This window comes from Pseudonaja textilis, chromosome 1, assembly GCF_049901715.1.
Source record: "Pseudonaja textilis isolate UNSWEBS1 chromosome 1, rPseTex1.2, whole genome shotgun sequence".
Classification (NCBI taxonomy): Eukaryota; Metazoa; Chordata; class Lepidosauria; order Squamata; family Elapidae; genus Pseudonaja; species Pseudonaja textilis.
In genome coordinates this window covers 325935556-325945718 of record NC_141990.1, presented here as the reverse complement: position 1 = coordinate 325945718, position 10163 = coordinate 325935556, and the positions used below count along the sequence as shown (strand labels likewise).

The following is a 10163-nucleotide window of genomic DNA, read 5'->3' as shown; positions in this document are numbered from 1 at the left end:
TTACTGTTACTTTGTGTAATTTTTCTCCTTTTGCAAAAAAAAAAAAAGAATCTCACTGCCTAACAAGGTTGAGCTTTTCCTTTAAACCTCCTGGAAATTTATTCTGCAATTTTGCATGGTTGTTAACTGCTACCTAAGAAGAGGCTTGACTGCCCTCTGTCAGGATCTCTTTGCTTGGGAAGCGGGTTGGACTAGATGGCCTACAAGATCCCTTCCAACTCTGTTAAGTCCGTTTTAAATATCCTGTCCTGATTTTCTCTCCGCTGCGCTGCTACCTCCACCTAGTGGATTACAATTTTTTTATTTATTGGCAGGTCTTTTTCGGTCGTGTCTCTTTAAGATTTTCCAGGGCTGCAGGAAACCGGAAGTGTGAGTGGCACGAGGCGAATTTCTGCTGCTCTTTGCTTCTGTTCCTGCTTCTGTGGCTTTTTTCTTCTGCCTGGATGGGAGAGAATAAGAAATATACATAGAAAAAGGGGTGTATCGTTGTCTGCTCCGCTCTGCCAAATTTGCAGGTCAGTAGGAAAAGCCGGTTGCCAACGTTTTCCCTGGCCCCTGCTCTTTTGCCTTTTGTGCATGCAATTGCTTAGTCCAGAGGTCTCCAAACTTGGCAAGTTTAAGACTTGCGGACTTCAACTCCCAGAATTCCTGCGCTAACATGACTGGAGGAGGAATTCTGGGAGTTGAAGTCCGCAAGTCTTAAAGCTGTCAAGTTTGAAGACCCCCTGCACTTAACAAATGTGAGAAAAGTCGTAAAATGGGGTAAAACTCATTTAACAAATTTCTCACTGAACAACATAAATTTTGAGTTCAGTTGTGGTTGTAAGTTCAGGACTAACTGTACTAGGACGATTTTTTTATCTTCAAAGATAGCTTAGAAACCAATTAAGTAAGTTAAAGCAGGTCTCCTGGAAAACAGAGCTTGGCAGAGGGGAAAAAGATTTCCTGGGAGTAAAATTTGGTAAAGATTGTGACTCTTCATACTTAATAACACTAATACTAATAATCCTTTATTGTCAATGCACAACGTGTACAATGAGATTGTACTAATGTTAAAACCTAATGTTTATAGATGTTTAGCCATTAAAGTGTTAATCTTTTAATTAAAATGTTAATTCAGTTTAAAGCCTAATTAAAAATCAATGTTTTTAACCATAGCTTAATTGTAAGGCTAAATATAATAGGTGGATGGCTTCAGAAATCAAGAGATTTAAAATAAGTCTTTCTCTACCTAGACCAATGCTCTTTAAACTTGGCAAGTTTAAGATTTGTGGACTTCAACTCCCAGAATTCCTGAGCTAACATGACTGGAGGAGGAATTCTGGGAGTTGAAATCCATAAGTCTTAAAGCTGTCAAGTTTGAAGACCCCTGACCTGGGCATTCTAGGCATTTGTGTGGACTTCAATTCCCAGAATCCTTAGCAGAGAGTTAGATGGGGAATTCTGGGAACTGAAGTTCAGACATATAGAGAACAGAAACTATAGAAAATGAAGAGCCTGCATTATTGGTGAGGCCCAGAGATTCTTCTAATCCACAGTATGATTAGTTTGATGCTGGCGTTAGTGTGTTGTATAAGAGCAGCTGCTGCAGCTTTGTACACCATGGTTTAGAGCTTACCAGGATGTATAAACCCAGTTACTTTTGATTTAATTCAGTAAACTATCTATAACCACATGTGAGTTCACATGTCATCACTTGAGACTTTCCAGAAGAGATTGGACTGCCATTTGTCAGAAATGGTGTAGGGTCTCCTGCTTGGGCAGGGGGTTGGACTAGATGACCCTTCCAACTCTGATTATCTGTTATCTGAGACCCTGTGGAATTTGACTCTTTTTAACTACTTTAATTAAAATACTCTTTGAATTACTGTAACAATATTCTAGGACACATTGTGTTGCAAATAATCTTTAAGTAGGGTGACTTTAAAAAAAATAGAACTGAGAGAAAATGGGGAAACCAGCAGTTAAAATAAAAACCTGATATAATTCTACAGATAAAATCAAGTCGTTTTTATTGTTACTGTTGATAGTTCTGTTTGCGCTATATTTTGAATAGTTCATCCTTCAGTGAGCCCAGCATGGATCCTTCTTTCTATTGCTTTCTAATGGCTTCAATTAATTTTATTCATGTATTTATTTACTTATTGTGTCTTGCCTTTATTATTTTTATAAAAACTCAAGGCAGCCTATTAAGCTAATATTCCTTCATCTTTCTGTTTTCCCCACAACAACAACCCTGTGAGGTGGATTGGGCTGAGAGTGCCTAGTCCAAAGTCACCCAGTCAGCTTTTATGCCAAAGGCAGAACTAGAACTCACAATCTCCCAGTTTCTGTCTTGGTGCCTTAATTACTAGATCACATAGTAGGTCTAGAATTACAGTTAATACATCTATAAAATGGCAATTATCCCATTAAAATCTGCTTAATGGTAAGGCCATACTTGGAATACTACATCCAGTTTCGGTTGCCACAATGTAAAAAAATATGTTGAAACTTTAGAAAAAGTGCAGAGAAGAGCAACAGAGATGATTAGGGGACTGAAGGCTAAAATATATAAGGAACGGTTGCTGGAACTGGGTATATCTAGTCTGATGAAAAGAAGGACTGGGATGACATGATAGCAGTCTTCCAATATCTCAGGGATTGTCACAAGAAGAGGGAGTCAAGCTATTTTCCAGAGCACCTGAAGGCAGGACAAGAAGCAACGGATGGAAACTAGTCAAGGAGAGGAGCAACCTAGAACTAAGGAGAAATTTCTGACAGAACAGTCAATCAGTAGAACAACTTGCCTCCAAAAGTTGTGGATGCTCCAACACTGAAAGTTTTTAAGAAAAGATTGGACAGCCATTTTTCTGAAATTGTATAGGGTTTTCCAGCCTGAGCAGAGGGTTGGACTAGAAGACCTCCAAGGTCTCTTCCAACTCGATTCTAATCCTTTATTGCTTGAATAAACAACCAGTTATAGGTTTGAACTCATTGAGGGTTTGTTGTTAAATCTTGAAAGAAGTCACCATGTTTAAACTATGGTTCTAATAATTACACGATAACTCATCCTTAGTCCAGTTTCTACCTTAAAACCATTGTTCACTTAATTGTGGTTCCCTGTTTGAGTGTAACTTTATTTTTATCTTTATTTTGATCCATTTCGGTTCATTTCACTACAGCAACCCTGGGCAGCTAACAAAGTTAAAAGTCAATAAAAGATAAACCATAGTCAGTTCAAATGTGGAGTCAATGGATTATAAATTCATAGTATGACCAATCAAAACCAACAGGCAGGATTTGGACTTAATTTGGAAGGCCAGAAAAGAGAGGAGCTATATAAGTAGTCTAGAGTAGGGGTGTCAAACTCACGGCCCGCTGGGCAGATGTGTCATGCTGGCCACGCCCACCTCTGGTTTAGCGAAAGGGAAAAAAGACGCAATATGTCACGTGGTGCCGGCTTGATGCTGCGAGTTTTACACCCCTGGTCTAGAGCAATGTTACTCAACCATGGCAACTTGAAGATGGGTTGACTTCAGCTCCCAGAATTCCACAGCCAGCTGGGGAATTCTGGGAATTGAAGTCCACTCATCTTCAAAGCTGCCAAAGGTGAGGAGCATAGATCTACAGTGCTGAAGATCTGAATGTGTGTTAGTTCTAAGAATCCTCTGAAAAGACTGATCCCTAATTCATTCTGTTCTGATTCTTCTTTAATCAAAGTAATCGACTATAGTCATTGGAAGAACACACGAATGTGCACGCATACTGTTCTATTTGGCATCGTCTGACCTCTGTTTTATCTGACCGGAAACAAAAGACATGGCCGTGGCTTCCCTAATTTGCCCTGAAACCATAAGCAGGTGAGTGTATCTTTGGATTTTCATTTTTGAAAGGACCAAGAACAACAGATGAAATCTTATCAGAGAGAGATCGAACCTAGTAGTCCTTGACTTACAACCACAATTGGACCCCAAAATCCTGTTGCTAAGCAAAACAGTTGTTAAGTGAGTTTTGCCCCATTTTACAACCTTTCCTGCCGCAGTTATTAAGTTGAGTAACACAGTTGTTCAGTCAACCTGGCTTTCCCATTGACTTTGCCAATCAGAAGGTCGCAAAAGCTGATCACATGACCCTGGGACACTGCAGCCGCCATAAATGAGAACCAGTTGCCAAGCATCTGATCATGTGACTATGCTGTAGCAGTCATCCAAGTGTGTAAAAATGGTCATAATGGTCATTTTTTCGGTGCTGTTGGAACTGCAAATGGTCACTAAACAAACTGTTGTAAGTCGAGGACTATCTGTATGGAGAAATTCCCTCTCAGTACTATTAATCAGCAGAATGGCTTGCCTCTAGAAGTTTTGGGTGCTGCATTGCTGGAGGTTTTCAAGAAGAGATTGGACAACCATTTGTCTGAAATGATATAGGGTAGTGGCGGCTAACCTTTTTGGGCTCCTGTGCCAAAAATTGTGCACACGCTTGCACGCTTGCGCTCACATGCCAGCACCCAGAAGGCAATGCACGCCCCCCTACATCCCCTATGCATGCGCGCGCAATCCCCACTGTCCCCTTATCTGCACTGTGCCTCACAGCTGATTTTCGGCCAGTTTGAGGCCTTTTTCGGCCTCCCAAAGGCTTGGGGAAGGCTTCTGCAGGCTTCTACAAGCTTTGTAGGCCAAAATCTAGCCCTGTTTTGTCACTTCCTGTTTCTCTGAAAATACCGCAAATGACGAAACGGAGCTAGTTTTCGGCCTACAAAACTCGCAGAAGCCTGCAGAAGCCTTTCTCAAGCCTCTGGGAGGCTGAAAAAGGCCTCAAACCAGCAGAAAATCGGCTGTGAGGCACGCACGTGTGCAGCGAGTTAAGTTTTCCTGCAGCTTGCATGGCAGCACAAATGGCTGTGCGTGCCACCTGTGGCATGCCATCACGAGAATAGGGTTTCCTGCTTGAGCAGGGTGTTGGACTAGAAGACCTTCAGGGTCCCTTCCAGTTCTCTTATTCTGTAATTAAAAGTGCAAAATTTCTCTGCTACTGGTTAGCTTTTACGCTGAAATTTGGAAAAGAAACTTCACTCCTTCACTCTTCCTTGTTATTTTCTGCATTCTTATTAGGGTGAGCTCTGTTCTCAACCGAGAGGTGAAGCAATTTGGAAAGAAGTACATGTTTGACAGAAATGAGGAAACTAGTTGGAACTCAGACCAGGTGACGTCCGATAAGTAACATCCTACTTTTGCCTGGAGCATTCACCAACACTTCTTGTGAACCTTACAACTCATTTGCGAGCTGGGCCAATGTTTGTTTATTAGATTTTTTTTTATCCCACCTTTATTATTTTGTATAAGTTACTCAAGGTGGTAAACATACCTAATATTCCTCGCCTCTCATTTTCCCTACAACAACCCTCCTGTGAGATGGGCTAATGTGTGAGTGAATGGCTGGCCCCAATTGGGGAATTGCTGGAGGGGGGAAAAACTGGGGAATTCTGGGAGTTGGAGTCCACACACCTTAAAGGTTGCCAAGGGTGAAAAACACTACATTAGACTGGTGCAGCTGCCATTGTGTGGGAGGGAGGGGGTAAGAGAGAGGGAGGAGGGAGGGAGGGAGAGAGAGAGAGAGAGAAATCTTGGACAGAAATCTTTTTATTTTCATAATATTTGCCCTTCTGTATTTTTCTATTTATTTGAATTTATCTTAAGCTGGTGATCTCCTCTTTTTGCTATATTAGGGTGCCATCCAGTGGCTGACAATGGAATTTCCTCAGACTGTCCAGGCGTCTCAAATTCAGATTCAGTTCCAGGGGGGCTTTGCAAGCCAAAAATTAATTCTGCAAGGTAAAAAAAAACTCACCCGCAGTTAAAAATGCATGCCCTTGCTCAGTCTTTTTCTATCTGAGAAACAGAGGTGTGTGTGTGTGTATTTTAAATATTTAAATGCATTTAACGTGATGGCGTTAAGCAGCAAAACTGAGGCTGGGTTTGAGACCTGAGCGCTGCACAACGGGGTGAGCTCCTATTACTTCCCTCAGCTCCTTGCAATTTGAAAGCATGCAAATGCGAGTAGATAAATAGGTACCACTTCTGTGGGAAGATAGCGCGTGCATGTCGGCACCCACAATGCAATGAGCCCCGCTCCCCCCTGTGCATGTGCGCACAACCCCCCCCCCTTACCTGCACTGTGCATGCGCGCACTTCCCAGCTTATCGGAAGTGCCAAAATGGGCCTGTTTTTTGGCCTCCAAGGGCTGCAGAGGCTTCTCTTGAGCCCCTGGAAGGGGGAAAACGACCTCAGGCTCCAGAGGCTCTCCGGAGGCTGAAAACGGGCACTTCTGGTATTTCTGGCTTCCCTTGAGCCTCCAGGAGGGTGAAAAAGGCCTCAACTGGGCTGAAAATCAGCTGTGAGGTGCGTGCATGCGCAATGCAGGTAAGCTTGGCTGGGGCTCACGTGCCCACACAAATGGATCTGCGTGCGATCTGTGGCACGCATGCCATAGGTTCTCCATCAGGGCCTTAAGATATTGGCCAGGTTGGAGACCAGAGAGGTCCCTTGGTACCTTGTTTATGTTCACTTAAATCAGAGGTATCAAACTCAAGGCATGCGGGCCGGTGCTTAGATCTGGCCCACGGGGCTTCTATGGAAACCCCGAAGGTGTCAGGATTCCAAGTAACAACCTCCAAGGAACGAGGCTCCGAGAATATCGTCTTCCCAAAGATCCACTTTATTAGAGATGTCATATTGGCACATCTGGGGAAAACCCAAATCTGAGAGTTCTGGGTTTTCCCTAACCCCAAGGAAAACCCAAAATCCAACCCCTGCAACCAACTGTCCATCACATTGTCCAATCCTCACTTCGTTCCAACTGGAGACTACGCCCAGTCACTCCCCGGTGCAAGGTAACATGGCCTTGACTTTCTGAGAAAGGAATGTTGTTGTGGGTAATCTTCCACCGCTCCTTGAAATCCCCCCTCCCAAATTCCCAGGCACTGAATGTGGCAGCCCAGAAGCCTCAAAGAAAAAAATGGCTTCCAAGCTGACAGAAGGAACAGCCCACAGTGCCAGCTCAACACCACTCATTTTTGGCCACAATGCCTCCTGCAGCCCTCTACCAGCGAAAATGGAGCTTGCAGGCTTCCCCGGGCTCCATTTTCACTGGCAGAGGGCTGCAGGAGGCATTGCAGCCGAAAACGAGTGAAGTTGAGCTGGCCATGCCCACGCCAGCCACACCCACTCACCCTCCCGATGCCCCCGATGCCCAGCCCTGATGTGGCCCTCAGTGAAATTAAGTTTGACACCCCTGACTTAGACCATGATATCTCTTAAACTGGCGATGGCTTAAATTCTGTAGTCCAGTCTGTAGAAGCATCCTGTGATGACCCGGGGTGTGGCACAAAGGCAACACAGTCAAATAAGCAAGAAGAGTCCCTTTATTATCTCCAACTTTGCCCCCAATGTCCAGGTTACCTTTGGCTGGAGAAAAACTCTCTCAGGAACAGCCTTTAAATGGAGGAATTTCAGTCCGTAAACAAAGTACATACAAACTGTAACTAAAAATCCAAACAAACCATGCTGCAGTAATTAACTTGACGGGGCAGGAGAAGGAATTGCAGACTTGAAAGGCCAGGAAAACACAGACAGTTAGGAAGACGCCAGGAACACAGATAAGCCTCGACAATACCAGATAATTCACAATTTGCTCTCAACAAATTGCTGTGCGCAGCTTCCCTTTTTAAACACTGTGTTCCCAGCTGCAGCTAAACGAAGGGAATTAAGGCCCTTTCCTCCCCCATAAGCCACGCAACTCACGTTGCTCCCTTCTCCATTCCTCCCTGCGTGCCCTAGGATGAAGAGGAGGTGGGCCTGGGTTTTCCTCCGAATTCCCTCTCCCTTGCTCTACCTCTCCCCTGCTCTGCCCAGCTGGACTTTGCCCTTCCCCAGTTTCTTCCACAGCCAATGGAGCCACATTCCCACTCCCTGTCAGCTGCTTGGCCTCCCCCTCCGAATCAGATTCCGAAAGGGTCATGACACATCCATGGCTCAATCTGATCAGATTTGTTTAGGTGAGTTTGATTTTTTAAACACCAATGAAATAGACATACTATTTTGATGAATTCAGCCAACTAGTTGGCTTGCCGATCGTAGCTTATTACATCTAACAGGTATAGGGTGATTGGCTGGAACCAGGCAGTGGCTAGAAGTCATCTTGCAATACAAGAAGTGCTCAGCAACCATAATGGAGCTTATCTATCATGGTTGTAAGCCTGATGGTCACAAATCAAGTCATCCATGTGACCAAACTTTCAGGATTATTACTTTTCCAGTGGTTATTAAGTGAACCCTCCAGTTCTCAAGCAAACCAATGGTTTGCTGTTAGCCAATTTTGCCGAAAACTGGAAGTAAATGAGTTTTTAGCAAAACCGGAAATAAAATCCAGTTAGATAACTATGGGATGCTGCAAGTGGCTATAAACACTGGTCACATTATGGAGACTCGGCTGTTAGAACGTCTGAACTGTCGTAAGTAACCCCAGGGAGATCTGTCATAACTCGGAACAGTCACGAAACAACCAGTTGTGAATGGAGGGCTGCCTGTACCATCTCTTCCTCAGTACTTTCTCTTTCCAATTTCTTTTCATTGTGAAATGTGAGGTGCCTGATAATACCAGTGAGAAACACTTCCCGAATATTTTCCCAACTGCAAATCTTTTTCTGCATTCAAACTTCCAAAGGTGGCCGGAAAGGAGCTGCTCTCTCGACTGTTGCTGAATTCTACCCTGAAGATAACAATTCTCTCCAGATATCCTTTACCAACTAATTCAGAACGCCAAGAACTGAAATAACAAAATGTGTGGATCTATGGCTCATATACAACTCTGCAGGGTTTTCTGGTTTGATTGCCGCTTTGTTTCCTATTTTGTTCTTCCGGCATCTCTCCCTGCGTTCACACAACCTTTTCTATCCACATGCTAGTTTACCCAATGTGTGAACGTTCCTCCCTGCCCTGTAGATGAGTTATTCAGTAAATTAAGCCTTTGCCACCCTGTGGTTAGAATGCAGTATTGCAGGCTGACTCTGCTCACTGCCAGCAGTTTGATCCTCACCAGCTCAAGGTTGACTCAGCCTGCCATCCTTACGAGGTCAGTAAATGAGGACCCAGATGGTTGGGGGCAGAGGTGGTATTCAGCAGATTCCAACCAGTTCTGGAGAACCGATAACGGAAATTTTGAGTAGTTTGGAGAACCAGCAAATATCACCTCTGACTGGCCCTGCCCCCATCTATTCGCTGCCTCCTGAATCTCAGCTGAATTGGCTGGGTCTCCTTTGGTTGCCCTGCACAGGAGAACAGAGCTGGAAAGCAGGTTAGTGGGGTGGGGAGGGAATGGGGATTTTGCAGTATCCTTCCCCTGCCACACCCACCAAGCTCACACCCACTAAGCCACGTCCACAGAACTGGTAGTAAACTTTTTTGAATCCCATCCCTGGTTGGGGACAAGATGCCAACTCTGTAAACTGCTTAGAGAAGGCTGTAAAGCACTATGAAGCGGCATATAAGTCTAAATGCTATTGCTGTGCACATTATAGATGCATTGCCGTAATAAATAATTTTAGGTACATTGTGTAACCCCCCCCATAAAGGATCTTCATCCCCAGTTGTGTTATTATTTTGGGGGGTTCTATTTCTACTCTATTTCTATTAGACACCTCCTGTTCCTTAACTCCTGCTTCTTCTACAGCTTCCCGTTCAAAGCAGAACCGCTGGATAAACTGAAAATAACTTTTCAAAACAGCTCGGATTTCTTTGGACGAATTATCGTCTACCACCTTGACATCCTTGGGCAGAAACTTTGATAGAGAAGGAGCGAGAAGCTGAAGGATTTGTGAAGCCGGTGGACTGGCCTGAACCCCTGTCAGAAATGGTGTAGGGCGGAGGGTTGGACTAGATGACCTACAAGGTCCCTTCCAACTCTGATTATCTGTTAAATTTGTGTAGAAAAGAGGGACCTGGGGGGACGTGTTAGCAATGCTCCAGTATCTCAGGGGCTGCCACAAAGAAGAGAGGGTGAACCTATTTTCTAAAGCACCTGAAAGCAGGACAGGAAGCAATGGATGGAAACTACTCAAGGAGAGAAGCAACCTGCAACTTGGGAATTTCCTGACCGTGAGAACAATCAACCAGTGAAACTGCTTG

The 10163-nt window shown here is 44.2% G+C and overlaps 1 protein-coding gene across 1 annotated transcript; it reads left to right on the top strand.

The window, feature by feature from the left end:
• The first annotated feature begins 374 nt into the window (after nt 1–374).
• On the top strand, nt 375–9970 carry NR2C2AP (nuclear receptor 2C2 associated protein). The gene is made up of 6 exons (XM_087921107.1): nt 375–515; nt 3703–3842; nt 5094–5184; nt 5708–5813; nt 8704–8772; nt 9708–9970. Exons 2-6 carry the CDS (start codon nt 3802–3804, stop codon nt 9821–9823), a joined length of 423 nt encoding a protein of 140 aa, XP_087777233.1. The 5' UTR covers nt 375–515; nt 3703–3801; the 3' UTR covers nt 9824–9970.
• The last annotated feature ends 193 nt before the right edge of the window (nt 9971–10163 follow it).

Bases quoted from the DNA above. Each gene is read 5' to 3' on its own strand.
- NR2C2AP (XM_087921107.1), top strand. From the start codon at position 3,802: ATGGCCGTGGCTTCCCTAATTTGCCCTGAAACCATAAGCAG. The intron at 3,843-5,093 runs GTGAGTGTATCT...CATTCTTATTAG, and splicing joins TGCCCTGAAACCATAAGCAG to GGTGAGCTCTGTTCTCAACC. The intron at 5,814-8,703 runs GTAAAAAAAAAC...AAACTTCCAAAG, and splicing joins CCAAAAATTAATTCTGCAAG to GTGGCCGGAAAGGAGCTGCT.